The sequence below is a fragment of the Oculina patagonica genome, chromosome 4 (genome assembly GCF_052425735.1).
Source record: "Oculina patagonica isolate OP01 chromosome 4, crgOcupat, whole genome shotgun sequence".
Taxonomy (NCBI): Eukaryota; Metazoa; Cnidaria; class Anthozoa; order Scleractinia; family Oculinidae; genus Oculina; species Oculina patagonica.
The window spans coordinates 5,275,019-5,298,996 of NC_135761.1; the positions used below are offsets into that span (position 1 = coordinate 5,275,019).

The 23,978-nt window shown below is 38.0% G+C and overlaps 2 protein-coding genes and 1 long non-coding RNA gene across 3 annotated transcripts in view; 1 reads left to right on the forward strand and 2 right to left on the reverse strand.

Moving 5' to 3' along the window:
* Window positions 1–23,978, reverse strand: part of LOC144651359 (uncharacterized) — a 112,332-nt gene that overhangs the window by 84,596 nt on the left and 3,758 nt on the right. The gene's annotated exons all lie outside the window — the stretch shown is intronic.
* LOC144652126 (melanopsin-like) lies at window positions 2,330–15,823 on the reverse strand. Its single transcript, XM_078512154.1, has 4 exons — window positions 15,713–15,823; window positions 6,381–6,425; window positions 3,877–4,533; window positions 2,330–3,119 (listed from the first exon to the last, which is right to left on the reverse strand). Exons 3-4 carry the CDS (start codon window positions 4,491–4,493, stop codon window positions 2,744–2,746), a joined length of 993 nt encoding a protein of 330 aa, XP_078368280.1. The 5' UTR covers window positions 4,494–4,533; window positions 6,381–6,425; window positions 15,713–15,823; the 3' UTR covers window positions 2,330–2,743.
* On the forward strand, window positions 17,954–20,423 carry LOC144652130 (uncharacterized). Its single transcript, XM_078512156.1, has 2 exons — window positions 17,954–18,020; window positions 19,670–20,423. Exon 2 carries the CDS (start codon window positions 19,676–19,678, stop codon window positions 20,405–20,407), a length of 732 nt encoding a protein of 243 aa, XP_078368282.1. The 5' UTR covers window positions 17,954–18,020; window positions 19,670–19,675; the 3' UTR covers window positions 20,408–20,423.

Here is a 23,978-nt window from a genome sequence, read left to right on the forward strand (position 1 = left end):
TCAGGGGTTTTTTCACACAAAAATGTGTTAATTGTGGAATGTGGAATGAGTAAATTTCAAATTTACGCCAACTTTACTAAAGCTGTACACCAGAATAAAGCTATGTTTTCGTGCTGTATTCGTTTCTAGCAATAGCACATTTTGCTATTGAAGTGCAAAATCGCCTTATATTTGAAAATATCTTCCCTTATTTTAGTACTGTATTTTTAGATATTAAACAAAAATGAACTCACAGTTCCAGGACATTAAAATAAACAGAATTCAGTCCCTCAACTGCTAAACATACCTTTTAACGTCAGGCCTCAATGACAAGAAGGCGCGCCTTTTTCGAGATAAAAAATGATATACACCTAATTGTAATAACGTTGTTATAGCAAAAAAGAAAAAAAGGAAAAAAGCTAAATACGGTAAATTAGCTTAATCATTCTCAATAAACTTCATGAAGCTTTCATCATGCAGAAGGAAACCCATGCTACATGTGCCGAATTCTGCTATAAGAAAGAAAGTCCAAAACCTGTTATTATAGTACTGACTGCTTTGAAAATTGTCACAATCCGAGAATATAGTTTGTATACCTAATAAATTCCTATAAGCCTTTTATTACTTTTTCTATGACAGCGTTATTGCAATTAGACGTATACATACATAAGTTATTCTCGGTTGCTGTTATTTATTCTCTGTTATTTGCTACCATTTTTCTGTTTGCAATGAGTGAGAACAAAGGCATTTTTTGGGTATTATGCTTCAATTGTTTGGTGTTCAATTTCTTGGCTAACGAGGGCATCAAGATTTTGGTATCTTAGCGAACAAAATTATCTCGGATAATTTAACCTCGTCTTTAACCTCATAATGGAAAAGTTTTCCAAATTAAGGTTAAAGAGACGTTGTGAAATGAAGCTAACGGCATGTATATATAAACAAACACAATGCAATTAATACTTTTTTTTATTTTTAGAAAACCAACATTACAAGAATCCACGAAAACTATATATTTTACATTTTGGCCTAATTAACTACTTGAATTGTGTAGTACACCTGTAAGCTCTTGTTTTTTAAAAGGCACTTGTTCTGCCTAGAAATACGGATCACTATATTATTTACGGCAGTGAAACAAAGATGTTCCCTGTATTGTCTCTAATATTATTCCATTTTCAATTTTTTTTAGCTAACGAGGTAATTTTGCTTTCCTAATTAGTTATGGCTTTGATAGGTCTGGTTTTCCCATCTTTAGATGTAGAGTCGAACGGAACCTCACCCAGCTAACCTCTCCTTATGGACACCTGCATAATAAGAACAGCTCTATACCACAGACAGTTCACACCCCACATTGCTTTCTTGTTCCTATGATGTTAATTCAGATTTTCGAATGCTCGACTTAAAACTCATCAGTTGACTTTTTGTTACAAGCACTTTACTTTGTGTGACCTTTGCATTGTAAAATGGTTTAGCTCTATTTATTATATGGAGCAGAGTGTTTTACTGGGAACTAAACCACTCGTAGATTCCATACACCACTCCATCCGGGATCCGAGTGGCGTATTTTCCGTATGACACTCTTGCGAGTGACATATCGCTCATTGACGTCACGATTCGCGCCTTTTCTACTTTGTTGAATGAAACTTGGTTTCGTGTCGTTTGTTGTTAGCAAGCATCGACACGAAGGTTTAATTTGTTTAAATAAGCAACGAAAAAGATTGAGCTCTCCAAAAAAAATAAAAACGAGAACACCATAATGCAAACCTTGACGATTCCAAGGTTTTTGGAGGGAATTCTTCGCAAGGGATTTCACAAGTGCAAGATATCGTAAAGAAGAAAACAAAAGCAGTTGAAAACTATTGGCCGTCAAGACTTTGACGCATCGGATTCAAGTCAAAGTTAGTGATGTTTCCAGTTCTTACGTGTTATTTAGTTGACAAGTATTTTGTTTGATTGGAATTCAGTTAGCGTTTCTATATCCTGGGCACGGGTGCTTTGCATTTTCCATGAAGACGAACGCTGTGTTGTAAAAGTAAAAACTGGCGCGACTTTTCGAAAATAATGAAATAAAAATCGGTAACATCAACTACATCTGGTCTCCATATAATAAAAAGAACATTACACGTTGGCTCAAAGATATGAATCCTATGTTCTCGTGGCAAAAACGATATCTCACTCGTTCGCTACGCTCACTCGCGAGATATCGTTTCTGCCACTCGAACATAAAATTCATATCTTCTCGCCATCGTGTAATATGCCCCTCTATATATTTTACCAAATAACCTACACCACAAGTATTGGATAATGATCGGAATTGAATTTTAAATGCATACTATATGCAATAGTTATAAATTCGATCCACAGAAACAAAGGGCAAAAACCTTCAAACACCGACCTCCTACATTTTTCTCCTTGAAATTTTCTTTGTGCGTCTTATTGTATAAATTTACTCAGATGTATATAGATTTTATCTTAGTTTTTTATATTTATTTTATATTATATATATTATTATTATTATTAATTTCTTTTTTAGGGGCTCGGCTGTACATGAAGATTGGGTTACTCTCTGTCGACACCCTTTTGCATTTTTTTTCAAAATTGCAATAAAGTTGTTATAAATATTATGTCATCATAAGGGTTTGATGGATGGGGTTTTACTAAAAATTAAGTTGTCAAATGAGACTGTAAAGTCTCCGAACATATAAAAAAGGTTTTTCAACTCTACAGATAAAAGTGTATGGTATGCGGTAATGTCCCATGTTCTTTTTTAAATATTCGTTGAGATCTCGGCTGCCCTAGCAAGGTTGTCTGTTCCATTTCTTGACCCGTCTGGTGCCACTTCCGCCCCGTTTCCACTAATAATCACCCAGAGCGTACGACGAAACCTTTCATTCATAATCGTGTAAACGATGGGATTGTAGATAACAGAGGCTTTGGCCATCAGCTCAGGAATTTCTGCCTCCCCGGATGTAAGCACGTGACGTCCTTTGATGGTTGCTGTCAAGCTGACAATGGCATAAGGAGACCAACTTAGCAGGAAAGTTGAGGTAATTGCCATGGCCATGTAAGCTAATTTCTGTTTGTATTTCTTGCGACGAGCTTGGATAAAAGGGTCTCCCGCTACTGGGGGACGTTTAAGCAATCTGGAATGAGTATAAACATATTATGGATGTAAGTCAGTGAAGGACTGAGAAGAAAGAAGAAGAAGAAGAAGAAGAAGAAGAAGAAGAAGAAGAAGAAGAAGAAGAAGAAGAAGAAGAAGAAGAAGAAGAAGAAGAAGAAGAAGAAGAAGAAGAAGAAGAAGAAGAAGAAGAAGAAGAAGAAGAAGAGGACGGGGACGAGGAAGAGCAGATAAAGAGGAAGATGTAGAAAGAGGAGGAGGAGGAGGAGGAGGAGGAGGAGGAGGAGGAAGGAAGAAAAGAAAGAGAAAGAGAAGGAGAGGGAAGGTTGAAAGAGGAGGGATTAGGAGGAGGAAAAGTTGGAGGAGAAGATAGAGGAGTAGTAGTAGCAGAAGGAGCAGGAGGAGAAGGAGGTGGCGGGAGAGTTGGAGCAGGAGGAGGCGGAGATGACCCGCGGATAGAAGAAGGAGGAGGAAGTGTTGGAGTAGAGTAGGAGGAGGCGGAGGGCGGAAGATGGAGAAGCAGGAGGGGAGGAATGTTGCAGTAGGAGAAGGAGGAGGGGAGGAGGAGGAGGAGGAGGAGGAGTCCACCTCAAAACCACAATTTTAATTCTAAAACTCTAAGTCAATACTACATTTTGGGAGAACGGTTTAAATTGGGCCTCGTCTACATTGGAACTGAAATACACTTGAAGCACTCATTGTCTATTTTTCAAAGCACATAAAATACCCGACTCGGAATACACGTTCTAGAAGTAATTTCTCTTCTGTTTAACGCCTACCTGTAAGTAAAGTAATGAAACATCATTATGAGTATTAGCGGCGCAAAGAAGCCTACAGTGATCAACAGGACAATATACGTGACGCTCGCGCTGTCATCAGCTGCCCAATCAGGACCACAGCTAAAACCGGCTTTACCAGGTACAAACCGGTTCCACCCCAGCAACGGAGGAAAAGAAGTGAGAAATCCGTAAAACCACGACCCTGCGATGAGAATAGTGGATTGCCTTTTTGAAGCGGTAGAATTGGGAGCGTTTCTTTTCACCGTTTGATACACGACTCCGCTCAGTGCCGTTAAGGTAGCAATGGATGCCATGCCCGTCGTGCTGTTTATAAACGCAGACCAGTTGCAGTAAGGGCTTCCTGCACGCATCGGGTCTCCTTTTAAGTTGTTGCTCATGGTTACTGGATAGCCAACTATGATTATCAACAGATCTGCTATGGCGATATTCATCATTAGAGGGGCGACGCTCATCTTACGGTGATCGCGCTGTCGTAGGACTATTATAGTGAGCAGGTTGCCGAAGAAACCAACCAGTAAAATGAAGAACATGACGACGCCATAGGCCAGATATACAGACTGCCATTTAAAGCTTGGGATATTGTTGTTCAACGGCATGTTCGGCGCTTCAGTCAACGGGCCAATCAATAATAGTTCGCTAAAAAGGAAAGAAAAATAAGGAATTTAATACAACTGAAGAAAAAAGCACTCAAATTTCAGTACTCAGGGATTATATACCGTTTATTTCGTTCGTTTAGTGTCGTAAATAGTCAAGATAAGACCACCTGCAGGGCAGATCGAAGTCATCTTAAGAGTCAAATGCTGTTTTTTGATTGCTGGTGTTACGTCTGTTGGTTATTGAAACGGACTGGCCGCTCAGTTTGCTGTGATTTAGTTGGCTCTCAGGACTAGTGCAAAGTTCTTCATCAGTGTTTGTTTTAACAAACAACTGAAAGCACTTAAAAGTGCTTTCAGTTGTTAATCATACTAGAGTCGGCGTTTTTCAAGTGAAAGGATTTTTTTTTTTTTTTTTAGGTGAATAAGTCGTTTCTGTCTTATGGACTCGTTCGGTGTTTAAGGTTTTTGCATCTCCTAAATTATTCTGGATTTTTCAAAACAAGTCTACGAAATCTATTTGAGATTAAACGCTTGAATACAAAGCAAGTGCTGATATGATAGTGACTTAGGTCGTTATCTCTCAGCGTAAAACATCCGCAGTGTGATATGTACTGATATCACATGAATATATGCATATTAAAAACTGACGAGATTATATCATTTTGGCCGTCCGTGTTTTTGGTTTTGGAAGGCAGTACGACGTAATTGATTGATTCGTCAGCAGATAAACAAAATTACCTTTTCAGTTTATGAAGGAAAAGCCGCCAAAAAGGTGATATGATTGATCCATTAAAGAAATGCTAAAATAAAGCTGTTTGCGACCCAAGATAAAGCTGCGGTGTCGTAAACAAAACATCAATATCTGGCTCAGATTACGCTGGTTTTGGTTTATAAACAAGGAATAAAGGTGCAAAGTCAGAGGAAAGTCGTAGTATATGCGACATCATACTTGTGCAGACACTACTTTTTTTTATTTTGTTTCCCTCTGCATATTTTTTTTATTCAGCAAGCCGAAGAAGTTACATGATATATCACTTTTGCTAGTGCGGAAGTTTAAGGCACTTGACTTATATATAGGAGGTGGAAAAAACTGCCGACTAGCCACATTTCATTTTAATATTATAGTATTTGAGCGTGTTCACAAAATGATGCCATTAACCCTGCATGCTTCCCGTTAAAAAAAGTAAAAAAAAATACTATTTTAGACATTTCCTAGTGTGCGTTTTAACAAAACCAAGTCACAGCTTTTATTATTTTATATTGTGGGAGTAGTTTATGTCAATAGAAGGGAAGCCTGTTCATTTCCTATTTTGAAATAAAGTTTTGAGTTTTGAACTTTGAATTATGATATTAATACAACTACCTCGAGAAAGGCTGTCCAAAAGAAGCGTGAAAGCGTGCGCGACAACACCGAAAGGGTGCCCTGGTTGTCCTGGTTCGAAGTGGCGTCACCGGCTGTGTTTTAGCGAGATGGCTAAAGAAACTATGAATAGAGATATTTCAAGAAACGTTGTCAGATAGAAGCGTTAAGCCTGCTTGGTTAGACGTAATGGTGGTATAGGTTTTCATTCGGGTTTTCCATTTGTGGAAAAGAAATCTACAAGTTTTTGTTTTACACGTAAGTCTTTAATTTGCATTCGCTTATTCAAGGTGTGCTGCCCACGTTTTCTTCTTTTACTTATTCTACCTTTCGGCATCGTCGCGTAAACGCTTTTGCGCTTTTACGGACAACGTTTTTCGGCCACAGTGTACCATGAATCAGAATTTGATTAGCTGTTCCATTGTTAAAAGTTCGTTGATACAAAAGTGGCACGCGTGTTGTTATATTCCTCTTTGGATTCAGGATCACATTTCCCACAGAGTAGAATATAAGTAGAAATAACTTACCACAGAAAATATACGTTCAGGGCAAAACAGACAGCCGAATCCTATCTGGAAACCAGAGAGCAAAAGTGTATCAGACGATGACCTTTTTAAGATCTGGCTTCTTTGGAAATTGCGACACTTTTTGAAGGAACAGAAACAATTTCCTCTATTTCATTTATTATTTCTAAATATAGTTAACATATTTCAAACATTCGAAGAGAAAATTCTAGAATGTGACACCCTCAATCATGAGTTATTGTCAAGAATATCTTCGGACTTAAAATCTGAAATTAGCCGTGCATTGTAGAAGTGCACTAACATGCTGTATTTTCAAACATATTTCGTATGTTTTTGTAGTGTAACTCCTTAGAAAAGCTTTGCAAAATTTAAGGTGTTATATATAAATTTGTTTTTAATTGAGTGCGTAATATATATTGTAAGTGACTTATAAATCAAAAATAGACAAAGCATTTTGACATGTTAGAGAGAGTCAGACATAAGCGACGCCGAAAATAAGCGATAAACGTCATTGTTATTCATTCAAAGCACTCGTTTAAGAACTTTTAAACCACAACAACGGAAACCAACACCGACTTATTAGCTTAATTGTGACAAGGTACACGTGGGAAAAGAAAATGCCTAAACACGCAAAGCATATACAAATAATTTGACAGTTTGTATACATTTAAATAGGCCTTATCACGGTTTTCGACGCCATCTTGACGAGTAGGCAAAGCGGGTAGAAATTACAGTGTATGTATGGGAATCCGACGGCAAATATATATATGCTTGGCAAAAGTTTTTATTCGCCAAGTTTGAAGGTTGTTGCTGGGCTAGAAAGCGTTCAGTTACGTTTTTAATTTTTCCATACATTTGTCTATAATTTTTCCCGCGAACCGCGTCAATCATGCGTAAAAAAAATATAAAATTAAAAACGTAACTGAACGCTTTCTAGCTCAGCTACATCCTTCAAACTCGGCAAATAAAAACTTTTGCCTAGTATCTTAACTTTACAACTCATAAATTGTCCAGAATTCAATTTTTGTAAAAGATATTTGCCGTCGGATTCCCAATTTCTAACCGCTTTGCCTACTCGTCAAGATGGCGTCGAAAACTGTGATAAGGCCTATTCAGTTTAACATAGTGCTAGCGATCAGCAAGCATCTCGTTTCGTCTGGTAAACTATACATGATCTTTACAATCAGTGCAAGTCACATTCCTGTTAAATTTGTGAACAAACACCCCGAGAAATGTCTGCAGGATGTGAGAAAATTCTGCGAGAAAAACGAGTCATGCCGGCTTAGTTTTGCGGCACATAATTTCAAAAAAGACCACCGGTTACCACATTGCCTTGGCATCTTTCTGTATTACTGAAAATACGCTCGTTTAAAGAGATTACTTTCATTAGAACGCATGTCGTGTTTTTAATGCTCAATAGCTTTATAATTTCAAAGTAGCAGTTTCTTTAAATATTTAAATGTTTCATTTTTGTCGTCATTTATATTTGAGTGATATAGCCGAGGCGCGCAAAGGACACTGGTTAACGATGGCTCTTTAACGATAAATCCGTAATTTATTTTGCCTTCCCCCAAGCGCCTAACTCAAGATGGCAGACCGATACAATTTATAAACAAAAAACAATTACTTTGCGATAACTGTGCGTTTTTGGAATTATATCCTCCCACTACATTAACTTTTCATTGTTTCATTTTGTGTAGAAAACACAAAACAAAAACATAACCATTTAGCAGCTTCCCACATCATGTTCTACGGAACAATTTTTCTGGTCGAGTTACATTTTCATCCATCCAATCTTTGGCGCTTATTCTTTTGATAAATTAAGGGTTTGAAGGCGCTTTTCAGTTGAGCCGCAATGTTTATCGCAGCAACATTTCGCTGAACAGCAGCCTATTATATTTTCAGTTTTCATCTATATAGTTTCCTACTATTTCAGCTAGCTACACCAGGCCATTATTTGCAATTGTCAGTTATTCAGTAAGCTCGACTGTTTTCTGTGATATAAGCGAATTATATAAATGTTTTTTCTCTTCTGTGTTGATCTCGTTTAACCGACCGCCAACTCTCACAGAATTTGAACTTGCGCAAAGTTTTGAGTGGATTTCGTTTGACAGACAGATGAGGACACTCTTGCACGCTCTGCTTGTTACCTATTATTTCAGCGATAAGTTACGAAAAAAAATTCTCGTATCCAAACCTCAGCTTTCGTCGATATAAACGAATTATGTAAATGTTTATACCTTCCTGTTTGATCTCCTTTACCGCCCATTTTTTTATTAATTTTTTTTTTTTTAAAAGGGACCTCGTTACCTATTATTTTAGCAATATAGTTACGATATAGAATTGTCAGTTATTTAGTAAGCTAGACTGTTTTCTGTGTTATAAACGAATTATGTAAATGTTTATACCTTCCTGTGTTGATCTCCTTTAACCGACAGCCAACTCTCATAGAATTTGAACTTGCTCAAATTTTTTCGTTTGACAGACAGACGAGGTCAATCAACTCTTGCACACTCTCTGCTTGTTTCAAGAAAAAAAAAATGCTCGTCCAAGCCTCAGCCTTCGTCGATCTATTTCTTTCCCTTTTGATGTTTTCTTCACGGGGGCTGTCGCCTTAATATTTAGCCTCGTTCCTTTAACTTTTTTTTTAATTTAAGACATCTGGACAGGTGAATTGACATTAAGAAGGCTCGAGTAGTTTTGTAGCCCTAGGGTGGTTGTTTTGAAAACGGAAAATTACCAAGGAAGCCAATCTTCAATTTTTGCCAAGCTTTTTTAAGTATATTGACTGCCGATTGTAGGAAACTACAAGAAGTTACAAAAAACTTTAATCTTGATTTACTTTAAAACGCTCTTACAGATTTTTCTAAAATTTTGTCTACAGGTAGTCAATCCACTATACTTTAACATATCAAAAAGTTAATACCAAGAGTCAATCTAGATTTTGAGAAAATCAAGCTTGTTTGAAAACAAATGAAAACGACAAGTGTTGCTATTGTAACCTATGTGACGAAGTGACCAGTAAAAAATTAAACTTTGGTCATATTTGATCATTATGGTGTATTTTGGCAAACATCGAAAATTGGCTTCCTAGATCATTTTCACTTTCAAAATGACCACCCTAGGGCTAAAAAACCTACATCGAGCCTATTAAAAGGGTTTGTCACTGACTCTGCTCATCGTTTGCACAGTAATAAAAGAGAGTTCCGTGTTACACGCTATTGCAAAAACGTGAAGCGAGGCTTGTGCGCGTGACCAAAAAACCCTCTTATGCTTGCTTGATGCCACTGTAGGCTACTGGGATTATGAGGCGATCGTTTCCAGCAAAAACGCTTGAACAACTACCCTTTGTCTTTTATTAACAACTCCGGGAGGGAGTTAATTCAGAAAACCCGTCAATACCGAAACTAATGCCGGGCTTTGTAGAATTGGTCTGCGACTTACGGCTGATTTCCATGCACAAGCGAATCTTTCTTAAATCCTGGCACTCTATGTCAGACCCTAATACTGGAAACGATCACATCATAATCCCCGAAGCCATTGCACGAGCCAAAGAGATTCACTGGTATCGTTTCTTGGTCACGCGCAAAAGCCTCACGCCACGTTTTTTCAACTTGCGTGTTATGTAGATTTTTTATTTTTTTTTTTGTTCTTTTTTTACACGGAACTCGCTTTTCTTACTGACGAAGGCTTAAGGACTTGCAGCTGCCAAATCTTTTGAAAAAAAAGATCAGAGTCACTGACAAACCATTTTTATGTAAAATTTAACTCCTGACAACTCGTATTCAATATTGCGAGAATTCATTGTTCCCATCTGGTGAATTGGTCGCAAGCCTGGAGTTTTGTTTGTTCAGGCAAACAGTCAAAGTTTTTTTTACCTAAATTTAGGCACATTACGTTTTTTTTCTGACTTAGTAAAATATGAAAGAAGTTTGCATTTGATCAAAACCCCATTATTCTTGTATTTGTCGCAATGGCCTTTTGTAGAACTATGAACAGCGAAAACAATGTTCTGTATTTCTTGTTGAGTTAAGGCGAGTAATGCAGGGAAAACTGGTCTGTGAAACTAGTCTTAGAACAACATCTACGGAAATCTTGTTTTATGAGACACAAGAACAGAACCGAATTCTTATTTAGCGGAATAAAAGCACTTACTTGGTTAAGTCCAAAAAAGAACCTCGACGTTACAACTTCAACGCGGCGTGCACTGGCACTAAATCGGTCTGGCTTGGCTTTTAGTAAAGTTCGTAGTGAATTATTTAAAACAAATGCCGCAGGCGAATGAAAGAGACAAAAAAACCTCTATAGCTCTCTAGTCTGTCTTCACATGTCTAATTTTTTCCTTTATCACCGGAAAAACTCTCCTATTTTCGACACTGGAAGAAAATTGCATGAAGATGTACGTCTGCACGTGAGCTCGAAGCATTGTTACTCTTGTCGCATTCTTAGAATGCGTTTCAGTTTTATGTTTTTAATTTAACCCTCTCTAACGCAGTATCAAATTTCAATCAAGATTGCGAATCAGCGAAATTTTGAGGTGCTTGAAAAAAGTGCGCTTAGCTAAGAGGAGATATAAAAAAATCATTGAAATTAAGATTCCTCTGAAATAGCCGAAAGAATACTTGTTTACATAATCGTAGGATGCACAATTTAGTGACCGGATCTATCTGCATCGTTCAACTTTAACCTCAATTTCTTTTTATCCAGGCGCTGTGCCGCCTGTTAAGGAAATAAACTTGAGAGCAGGTGTAAACGTTTTATCATTGTCTACGGTTTGTGAGGAAATCTGCATTTTTACAAGTAAGGCAACCTTTTAGCAATTTTGCAACGTTATCGCAGGAGATTTTTTCAATGGTAAACACACTAAACAATTTTCATCATACCCCGATTTGTGGTCTTTGAGCCGCAACAACAACGAGTTATCTCTCTTGTATCTTATTTTAACAGTAGATAACCGGTGAAGCACTTTAAGTGATACAGAGGCGCGCGTCGAGGATGTAGAAAATTGCAAATTGCTGAGAGCCCTGCTGTTTTACTTACTGTTGTTAACTAAGAACATGTAGGTAGAATTCACATTAAAGAAGAAGGCAAGTTCCCGTTTATGAGAGGAAAAAATTCAAACAACAACAGCAACAAATGAGAATGACAAACGACTTTCTCGACAACAACAAAAACAACAACACCATCAACAAATAAAACAACAAAGAGAAAGCAACAACCAGAAAATACTATACTGATGTCAATTTGGGAACATGCAAACAATATGTCAGTGCTTAAAATAAAAAGCAGTATTTTTTCATACATGACATTTATTTTACTTCGTCTTCCAATCAACCGACGGATGCGACCTTTTGAACCGATTGAAGTGAACTTCTGTTTCCTGAAAGGTTCGCGTAGATGATTGACAGCAGCGAAAAACGAACCTTTGACTTTAACAGTGTTCGCGTGTTATTGAAAGACGCAGTAAAGATAATATTTTTTACTGGAGGCATTCTGTTCAAACAGGAATAGCCTGCAATAATGGAAAATGATCCTATCTAATACACAGATGTAATATAGAAATATCATGCTTTCAAAAATTTCCTCCTTGGCCCTAAATATATTTTTGATTGATGGTGAAAACACACCAACCACGCAGTCTCGACATATTCAATTGCTGTCGTCGTTTTTATAAGTAATCAACAGAGGAAGCGCAAAGGAGACGACACCCGAAGGACAGTGTCCGAAAAAACTGTGCCCATAAAATTTACCGCGCGCTGAGACAGAGCCGTAAAATGAACGTTCCTCGGTTTGTCACAAGGAGAACTGTACGTATAATCAAATCTGACAGAAAACGTTAAAACAACAAAAAATTGGCAGGGATGAATTAATTCTAACCTTATCTTTCGGACCTTAACGTCGACGTCTGCGGTGTGCTCAAATCCTGTCAATTTAGAAGAGTTCCGTTGTAAATAATAAAGATTGTAAATTTTAAATTCTGAGTCCCCGACTTTCCGACGGGAATCGAACCCATTGGGCGCTCTTACCAACTGAGCTACGAGAGACTCGTTGTGAGCTGGGCCATTTACTAGGTTGATATGTGACACGCGTCCTGCATATTGCTAGGATCAGCAATGTCGAAATCATCAAGTGTGTAGTAAATAATAAAGATGGTAAATTTTAAGCTCGGTGATAAATAATGAAGATGAATTTCTCAACAATGACACGAGCATGGGACAAAAAAAAAAAAAAATTCTGAGTACCCGACGGGAATCGAACCCATGGCCTCCCAGGTACCGGTTGGGCGCTCTAGCCAACTGAGCTGCGAGAGACCCATGGTGAGCTGGGCGATTTACTAGGTTAATATGTGACATGCGTTCTGCATACTGCTAGGATCAGCAATGTCGAAATCATCAAGTGTGTAGTAAATAATAAAGATGGTAAATTTTAAGCTCGGTGATAAATAATGTTGGTGAATTTTTTCAACAATGACAAGAGAATGGGACAAAGAAAAATTCTGAGTACCCGACGGGAATCGAACCCATGGCCTCCCAGATACCGGTTGGGCGCCGTCTAACCAACTGAGCTACGAGAGTCCCATGGTGAGCTGGCCCATTAACTAGGTTGTTATGTGACACGCCGTTGTTTTAAAAATCTCATGCACATGCAGATAAAATAAGAAGCTGCAGATCCTGGCACAACGTCATTACGGACCTAGCCCGGAGGGGTGTCCGCGTTGCAGGTCCGACCAAAACTGAGGTAAGTACGAACAGGGAGTAACAGTACGCAACCACGCTAGACGGCCACGCCGAGGGCAATGTCGATTAAGGAAAAAAAAATTCGAAAAGTCTCGCGAATCTCAAAATCTGTTCAGTTTGTCGATTTGTCTATCGGACAGCTGGCGTCTATCGTCAGCTGAATATGTAAGGATAGCGCTAAGTTCCAAACAGAAATATAGGTAATCGACGTCATGGTTCACGGTCTCACGCAACACGGAATTTGTTAATTTCACGTTGCTGTTGTGCAAAGGAGGCTACGGAATTCGTTTCAAGGGACACACGCTACGATGTACTCCGAGAAGCCGAATCGAAAATCCGAAACAAGACCACGAGGGACATTCCCATATGAAAGGGACGGCGATACAAATAAGAGCTACAGTGACTTTTTTAATGATGTAACACAAAACGAGACCTTGACGGCTAAAAAAATATTGGGTTCTGTCCTGAACACCCTTAATATGACCAAAATCAGTAATTCGAGACGACAAGCATCCCCCCTCTCCCCACTCCGAGGGTCACGACAAATATGATTTTTTCATGGAAGTTAAACCCCAATTCACAAGAAAAGCAGTTATGGAAACAAAAAAAAACGTACTCTTTACCGCTGGCAAGAAGGATACCAATTTCCATTTGAAAAGAAATGTTTCATGGAGGACCTTTAGTGTCTCAGATCGCCAGACATTATGCAAATACTCGTGTTATAAACAACTTTTCAATAAACTTATTTTTTTCCATGCGTTGTTTTTATAACTTCTCCGGATTGAGTGTTATGGCCTTTCCACGAAATTTTCACGTTCTTTATAAATTTCGGGAGCGGCAAAGGACTCGACAGTTCAACCAGTGATTAACTAAATAAAATGGGAATTTAAATGGGAATGGGAATTTTTACAGTGGGATCTTCCACTAGGTGGCTCTTCTTGATCCCACTGATTCCAGATCGAATTGGAATTTGGAAGTATTGGTTTTTGTGGAGGGAGGAAAACCGGAGAACCCGAAGAAAAACCCCCGGAGCAAGGACGAGAACCAACAACAAACTCAACCCACATATGGTACCGGGCCGGAATCGAACCCGGGCCACGTTGGTGGGAGGCGAGCGCTCTCACCACTGTCCCTTTCTTTTTTTTTTTTTCACCACCCGTGAACTTGACACTGCTCTTGGTAGCCCCCCCCCCCTTGGTAATCATGCATTGAGCGCGCAACCTACAGTTTATTCACTAATCTCTGCTAGCAGATTACCACTTATTCCAGAGTAGTTTTTTTCCCCCTAGTGGATAATCTGTAGGTTGCGCCAATTCCAAGAATTTACTGTAGGCTCTTAGGCAATGAGAAGACAGATAGTGACTTCAATGTAATAAAGACATTTTTATGCAAATTTAAGAGCGCCTGTCTGTAAATATCGAGAGACCCAAGACAGAACCGAAAATTCGAATTTTCTTTCATTTCGTCAAAAACATTTAACTACAAAAAACTGCGATTAAATATATCAAACAAAACTTTGTTAAAAACGACGACGTTTTGACGCTTAGCTACCTTCATTGACAAGGCAAAATAAAAGTTGATAAAATAATATAACATGAAAAAAATCAATCGCACAAGATTTATAAGCGTTAGAAAGTTCTTTCAAACAGAGTCCTGCACCACAGAGTCAGTCTGGGTGGCTTTACATAAAGGATTGGAATCCGAGTTAAAACACGCAGACTGACTCTATCCGTACGTGCGAAACTCTTTTATTTCTTATGCGATAGATTTATTGTTTTTACTTAGTATTTATACATTTTTATCAACTTTCATTTGATAATGACGTTAGCTCAACGCCGAGACGTCGTCGTTTTTTTTAACAAAATTTTCTTATTATGTTGTTAAGAAACACTTTATCGCAGTTTTTATCGTTAAATGTTTTTTTTTTAAATATTGTTTAAAACTTTTTGCGAGTTTAATTTTTTTTGTCGAAACGAGTAAAATTGGAAATACCGCCTGATCGAGCCCGAGGACCAAACGATGGCGGATTGAATTTCTTAAATCAGTATAGAGCAGTTTTAATACGCCATTACAGAAAGATGGAAATTTCCCTTGGTCTACTTTCCACACAATTTGTAAAATTTATAAAATTCTTTGGTTATTATTTCTAGCTCTGCTGTAAAATTATCGTGTCTAAATAAAAGAGATATTATTACTATAGCTATATTTCATTTTAAAATAAATTCGTTTTGCCAAATTTTGACCGTTCGAAAAATACAACTATCGCAATTCAATTAACCAAATTTTAACTGAGGGTCATAACTCTCAGGTTATATGAATATCTTGACAAATAAAGAGTTCTAAAGAGAGAGTTATGCTATGTGTTTGTCATATCTAATACAAATATCTAGTTTAGCCCGTTGAATTTAAGCGCGCTAGACGAAAAACTATGGGCATTTTAACAAATTGCGCAACTGATTTTTGTACTACTGAGCAAAAACCTCGACTTTGAAGTTACGTTTAAAAACATAATTCATCATGTATTCATTATGTGCCTTGACATAGATTGTTCCTGGGGCATCCTTTAACGCACATTAAAGCAATATATTTGAATCATACCTCAAAGTTGGTTTTGCTTGCGGATGGAACAGTCCTCGAGAAACCGTCAAATACAGCAGAGTTGAAAATTGTCACCCAGCAATAGATGAAGAGAAGTCCTGCACTCAAAATTTGATCAACATTGGTGGTTAAATCGAGAAAATCATTCTATATCTCTTTTCTTGGTTATCTCCTGCTGCTTCTCATTTTTCTTTCAGGCAATTAAGAAGCTGCAAACAGCTTTCGCTCGGGCCATTTTAGAGAGCGTTTTGTCTGCTTTTGCATATTTTTATTTTTATTTACAGCTAAAAAATTTAGTAACAAAATGCCAGACTTGGGCTAAAATGGCTGTCTTCTAGCTTAAGCATAGTTCGAATCAATAATAATAAAGGCTCGTTCGAGAATAAATTTTAATTATACGTTTAAAAGCATTAAAATATAATCAAGGCTGGGAAGTAAAGTTCGTTAAAATTCATCCGGGATTGTCCGAAAAATGTTTATTTCTCTCTTCTCTCTAATTAACAGAGAAAGGACAAGTAAAGTCAAGGTCGTTTTTCAGGTATATAACCCCCGTATTTATAAAGTTTGCACATTGTCATGAACAGTGAGATGCTACGTTAACAAGTGGATCACACAAAAGGCTTGTTCGGTCGCAGTTAATCAATCTGTAAGGACTTTGTCGGTGTTTTTTAACCAGTCTATTCAAAAGGTTTTTGTTATTAATGAAGCCCTGCGCTGCCAGGGGGATGCCGTGTCGCTTGTCTGAATTTAAAAATGTCCCGTGTCGCTGTTTTATCGCCGGCTTCACGTCGCTGTCGGAAATTGAAAGGAAAATTGCTAGTCTTTGTGGGAATTAAAGTTTTTCCACTGATAACAGACTATTAAGGGGGAACGTTCGAACCTTGCGTTTTTAGCACAGCGACCAATGAATACTTCAGCCTCATTTTTGACCATTCTTGGTCTTCAAATTAATGTAAAAATTATATACCAAACGGCTGTTCTTTGTCCTCTGTTTTTCTACCTTGATGTCGCTGTCAAAATTTTTGCTGAGAAGGGTTGTCTTTTGTCGCGATTTTATTTTATGTGCTGTCGCTACTTTCTGCCCGCCGTGCCGCTTGTCAGAATTTACCTTGGCATGGCCTCTTTTATACTAGCTAGTTCATGTTAACGCTTATAAATTAATATTTGAGTAACTGTGTTTATCGAAGATACTGATCGAAAGGTTTACTGCTCGCAGTTGATTTCACTGCTCTGACTGCGTGTTACCTCATACAAAACTTCGGATTCTCCGAACATTATCGAAAACTTCCGACAGCGCTTACACGCCTTAACACGGACACTGACGCCCAAATCGGGAAAACTGCATGATCGCAATGTGTGGACTTTGAAAGTCCACACAAAAACTGAATGATGTAAACTCACAGCATCCATTTATAAACATGTGAAAGAAAAAAGTAAAAAGAAAATACATTTTTTGTCAGGGTAGGTGGATCAGGTCCCGAGTTAACCGACTCGCTCGTGTGAAACGTACAATTACACCAGCTGAGCTCAACTTAGACCCTCCGTAAAAATTTACGTACTTATTACAATTTTTATCAAAGTTTTTTATCCACAAATGCGCAGGCTGGGCACTTAAACAGAAAAACTCTCTATGAATGTCTGTTGTGGCATTGTGAGTTGGAAATTGTTTGCCTGGAAATTGATCGCGCGCTTACTGATTTGGAGAGTACGACCCCCGTCAGTTAGTTTTCACGTGTAACGACATTGTACACTTTGTAAATTTCTTGGCTGTATCGGAAATTACTTTAACGTCTTTTATTGCAGGGATTCACATTTAACTCAATCAACTCAATTGGTGGTCGTAGACAGCGTTATCAAAGCAATTAGTAAGAACCCTGTGAACTGACCTCAAGTAAACTACTTGTTCTACCTCTTGAAAGCTGGTCGCCTCTGGTAGCCTATAATATATTCATCTGTTATTTATACTGGGGCATTGTTCATGAAAAGGAAGTGATATTTTGAATTTGTTCCCAACGCATGGAAAAAAAGAAAGCGTAGAAAGAAGAAAAACTAAGGACGCGTTCAATTTAAATCTTTCACTCTTTATTTCTCATAATTTCTGACTCAATTTTCGCTTTCATAGGTAAAGCAGGTGGGCTGTTGAACTCTTGAACTCCTATTCTCTTATTTTCCTTTTAAGGCAGTAAGGACGATTAAAAATTACAGCCTAAGCTTTGAAAAATGTATCGTTAAAAGGTGTAACCTATTATAACATAGGTTAACTACATCACTCGCCTAAAAAGTTCCTCGAAGCCAATAGCCAGGAATCGTAAGTATTCACTAGCTTATGATGGGAGTTTCACTTTACAAACTGCTGAAAGCTCTTTTATAATAATTTGAAAACATTAAATACCTTAAGGTTACTATTTTTAGCGGCTATTATTTCTGAGCAAGATTTATCGACTATTTAATTTAACGATTTTCTGAAAATTCTAAAAAATAGGTGATATCGTGTAAACCAGATTTAAATAAAAATATAGCTAAGACGGAAATAAATGTTCAGTAAAAGAACAAACGCACTTGAAATTGAACGAACATTTGCATTGTCAGAAAGAACAAAGTTACCGGCATCCATTTTTAAAAGATTTTTTAAGACGACTTTGTTTAATTTTGTTTTCTTTGGGGTGGGAGGGAGGTACTTAAATTTAACGATAATCAATTTTGACCAAGACAAATTTGAGCGAGTACTAAAATTATCGATTTCGCCCAACTCGCTAAAATAGCTTAAATTAGAAGCCGCTAACAACAGTTACCTAAGGTAGTCGACCGTTGTATCTGTTCGTAGTAGAATGTGTATCTGTCCTTAGTAGAATGTTACTGTTTTAAACAGTGTAATGATTATTTCGAGAATTGTAGAAGCAAAAGCACTAGAGCAAACCATCCGTTTGGGATCGAAACGAAGTCAGCAAGAGTTAACTCCTTGAAGTATTCCTTCTTTTTGAGAATTATTAAAGACTGGAACAATTTACCAAACCATTTATTCGGACATGACATCAACGTCAACAGATTTTAAGCGAACTTAAAAAAGTGGATGAAAATCCATTAATTACATACTGCCGCCGCCTCAGTGCTGTAATAGAAGTTTTAGATTTTAAAAGTTTAGATTGTAAATTATTTTAATTAGCTATAGACAGGGGACCTAAATAAGGCTAACCTCCTGGTCCTCCTTTTCAAATACACAATTTTTTTTATTTGTATTTGAATAAAGTATTATTATTATGGCCTTTCGTTTTGTTATTTTTTTTTTTAAAAAAATACTTTATAAACGAACACTTCTTTTATATTTTAGTGATATAACATTTTTTGCTTGATATTATCTTTTGTTGGACATTTTCCACTGTCTGAATTTGGCTAAACCCGTGACATAGTTCCTTTACAACTGCCATGTTGGTTCTTTTTTTTTGAAAATAATATACCTTACTATAGGAAATTAACGCTTCAAGAAAACTACCGCGGATTTTATAAAATTCGCGTTAATTTTTGTTAACGTTAATTTCCGCGACCTTAATTTCCATTATTTTTACCCCCAATTTCTCGATACAGTCCACACGTTCTTATCTTCTAGGAAAAAGCATTATTTCATCAGGGAGGACGCTCAAAGCGGTCAGATTCCTTCGCTTAAACCATAGGTTTGGGTTTAGTATCACGAACATCGTGTCCTTCTCGGATTATACGCCTAGTGTTGAAATAAACTTGTTCCTGTTGTCTCAACAAGTGTTTTTCTTTGTGTACGTCGCGTTAATTTCCTTCATTTTGAAATGTTACACTCTCTTTCTCGTTAATTTCCTTTATTGGCAAGTGATTTTTCCTTCGATTTGCGTTATTTTAAGTCGCGTTAATTTCAAATACCTTAAATTACACAAGCGTTAATTTTCTATAAGAAGGTAAATAAAGCAACTAATCCTTATATTCCCGCAGGTGGCAATGAAGCAGTACAAGATTTGTGTCTTCCTGTTTACCCTGATCTCGCTGAACAACGCGGCAGTGGTAGGGCCGAACTTTGGTCATGCTCGGCAACTTATCACACAGACCAGTCGACCGATCAACTACGACCAGTTTTGTTCCAAGAAGTTAGCACGAGGAGACAAGATTGCATGCCTCATTAAAGATGAGCCCACGGTTGGGCTTCTTGTTTGCAAGGCAGCTACCCTTGGCGGGGAATCGTGCGAGGATGCCATTAATGACGAGATCCAGGTGCTTCGAAATATTTCTGACGATGTTAAAACAGTGGCAATCGATACAGTCCCAATCAGTGGCTTGAACTGCGGAGTAAACCCCGCCCAAGTTTGCAGCGGTTTCTTAGAAGAATGGGTGCATGACGGACCGTTTATGCACGTACGTGACGCTATCACCCAAAAAAGGATACCTGCTCTGATTGGGGAAGTAAACCGTTTTACTGCTACCGGAAGGGAAGAAACAGTCGGTGATCTCGAGAGTATTAAAATGTACATGGAAGGGAAAGCACCAAACTACCGGCAAATCTGCGATTTACAGGGCTTCTTTTTAAAAAACGGAGGGTTTAAAGTAACTGATGTCCCCTGCACGGCGGAAAATATTGGGCTCGATGATAGGTGCTGGGATGATTCTAAAGAACACGAGCCGACTACACAGGAAGTTCTCGACACTTTGGATTTGCTGATTAGTGGACTCCAATAAATGGCCGGCAAGACACTGAAACAACCACAAAAAAGAGTTAAAATGTAAATTAAAAAATAGCACAAAGTAAATGCGTGCGCTGATTGGTTTAAAAAAGGTGTTTCTATAACTGAGGGTCTGTATCGGGTTAACACTAAACAATTCGTTTTTTGTCTCCGCAACATAAAATAGTTTAATTTTAGGCATTTTAGAATTAACAGTAAAAAAGTCACTGTAACAGTAAACAGTTTTATCCAGAAAGAAACAGAAACGGCTCCAAAAAGGCCAATATTATTTTGTTTAGTATATCAAGAAGTTTTCGGCCATTTTCCGTCGATTTCCGAACATTTCTGACGGTTTTCGAAGACTAACAAAGATTTTCGCAGACTAACGATCGAGGATATCCGGAGACTTCACAAGATTTTTACTCTTTTGATTTTGGTTGTAAATATAAAATGCTTGTATTACCCTTTTGCCATATCTCGTTTTATTTCCTAGAGTATGCTAGTAATATTAAAGTTAATATAAATAGTCAATGTAAAATTCATTGAAAAAACACTTGGTCATGCCTGTATTAGAGCGGTTTTCACTTGAGTGTCGAAAGTAATTCGCGTTTGCTTTGTTTTGCATCACTACGCTTATATATTGGTTTAAAAAACTCACGCCACTTTCTCAACCAATCAGAACTACAACTAAAACCAATCGTGACTCGAGCTCGCTCACGCACGTTTTCCCGCGGGTTACATGTTACACAGGCTACATGTATTAAATTCGAGTTTTGATTGGTTCACTGGAGGTCCGCGTCTTTTGTGATTGGCCAGAGTGATTACTTTGGTCTTGGTTTTACGACACAATTAAAAACTGCACTAAAAAGAGAAATTAAAAAAGGTAAACATTATCGTACCTGGCAGAAGTTGTAGGAGACCTTCTAATTTATATCTGTACACATATTAATTGCCTTGTAGGATAATTTACACACAAGAAAGACATTGTTTGGATTCTCAGAGTAGCATAAACACACAACATAGAAGGAAGCTGATGATGAAACAACATTGATTGAATATTTGGTTGTCATTCATCTCTTTTCGCGCTCGTGCCAGCGGTAAGGGACAGAAAACTGCCATATAAATAAAATTTTGCATACAGTCCAAACTCTCTTTACGGACACTCTTGTAAGCGGACAGCTCTACTTACGGCCGCCTGGTTTGAAACCCCGTTTTAACTCCCATACAAACTCTGTACTTTTACATTCTCGTAAGCGGACATTCCCGAAAGCGGCCGCGAACACTTTCAGAGATAACGAGTTAGACTTTTTCTTCGTTTTTAAGCTCCCGTAAGCGGACACCCCAATTAACAACCTCTGTATCTTGTTTTTACCATTCAACTTCACATCGCCGTCGTCACAATGAATTTACAGTAATTACAGTACCATATTTCAGTGTTTGTTTTGTCATCATCCACGTCTGTCCGGTTATTGTTAGCTTGGCAAGCCCCCGTAAGCGGCCAGCTATCCCCTACACCTCTGGTGGCCGCTTACGAGAACCATAGTTAGTAGAGGGAGAACCATTCTCGTAAGCGGCCAGCTCCAGTTACGGACACATTTTTCGCGTCCCGAGGGTGTCCGCTTACGAGAGCTTCGACTGTAGTAGGGAAAATTTGAAGGGAGCTCACAAACGATACCTGTATTCCGATGTACGAGTGTGGCGTGAGCTAACCCAGTAAAAAAAATTTAACCATACATTGGGTTCAATTCTAAAACACTTTCGCGCTTGAAAAATATAAAACAAGCAGCGGTGACAAACTTAATGAAACACGTGTTTTACTTAACTTGATGTTACGTATGCTACACAACATACATTTACATTTATTTCGCTCTTTTTTTTTTACTGAGCTCAATTCAAACTTTTTTTACTGAACACTAAAATGAATTTGTTTTGTTATTCATTCACATACTGCGAGGCTAAACACGCAAAAACTGGAATGAAGCAAACCTGCTTTTGTTTCTTCTTTAAACATCGCGCACTTCGTGAACAGTTTCCTTGTCGTTAGGTACAAAGAATACATTATTATTGTCAGATGCCGGACGATACTTTGGATGAACGTTCCTTACCCAGCAAGGTTTAGGTAAACCTCGAGCCATGCGGCCCATACTGCCGGAGCTTATCCCGGTTTTGGTAGCATTAACCACCGAGTAACTTGTCATTTTGATTAAAACTTTTCCCAAGCGAGAACTTACTTATCAAAAAGTCAACCCTTGTGCAATTTAACTGACAATTTGCCGAGCTGTGTTTTGTTGAAATGCCGACAGTAAGGGCCGACGTCATGAAATGCCAATCTGCCAGAAAAAAAGAAAAAAAATTACTGACCAGCCGTTAAGAGAAGTAAAAGGAGAAAAGTAACTTCAAGGCATTACTTTTATGCGCGGTTTTATCATTCGGGGCAAGTTGCTTTTATCATTTTGTCGAAAGAGAAACAAGCTAACAGAGGAATAACCGATTAAAGGGTTTTTCAATTAAAGGTTTTTTCAAGACATTAAAATGAGGCAGTTAATAATCTCCAGGTCTTGTAAACAGCTGGGAAAGTCGCAATTAAAGTTAAATTTATTTTAAAGCGGTTTAGACAAACCACAACGCCGTGCTCTTTCGAATTCTGTTTCACTAGGGCCCAGACTAACAACCCCTATACGGAAGAATTTTGTCGATCGTGTCCTCAAATAATGTAATAGTAATTGCTAATATATTTTGTTTAAACACATATCGTAACATGTCGTGTCTCCACACAGGAAGAAAAGCTCTTAAATATTTGGGTAAGTGGCGTCATTTGACGACAACGGCCGGTTTCCTTTATTATTAGGAAGCTTTAGCAAACTACGACGGCAACATGAACAAGAACGTCACCAAACAAAAGGTTTAACGAGCAAAACAATATCTCTGTACGTGTGATTTAAATCATGGTACATTTCTTGACCGTTCTCTGTGAAACAACAACGTGAAATGACCAAGTTCTGCGTATTTTGGAGAACGTGAACAAAGGCAGCTAAATTTCTGTATTTTTATTTGGGGATGAACGCTTTCTTTGCATATTCAGCTTCGGTTAGTTCCTAAACTAATAGATACACTGAATACCTCTGGATAATTGCGAAATTCTCAAGTAAAATATAAATTCATTTTGCAACAGGCGTTGTCCTCGGCGTCGCCGCCGTCATTGCTAAAGCCCCCTATTAAGTGGAACGGAACGCTCGATCGCTATACCTAAGTTTCCTTTTCTCTTCAAGATTATCAAGAGTGATTCCCTGAAAACCTTTAGTTTTTCGTTATCGTGTTCTCATACCAGAGTGTTTCTGAAAACTCTTTCATTTTTTCTCCTTATTAGTAAAACAAACCTGCAAGCGCCATATTTCTAAGGAACGTCACAGCACGAAATTGCAACTTTACTGATCCGTAAAGCCGCCGTAAAGCTGCCACAAAGCCTGTCTTTACGGAACTTTACGCATCTTTACCCAGACGTAAAGTTAAACTTTTTTGTCGGAAAGTTGAGTAAATTAGCGATTTCATTCTGTGAACGGACCATTAGAATAAAAGTAATGGAGGAG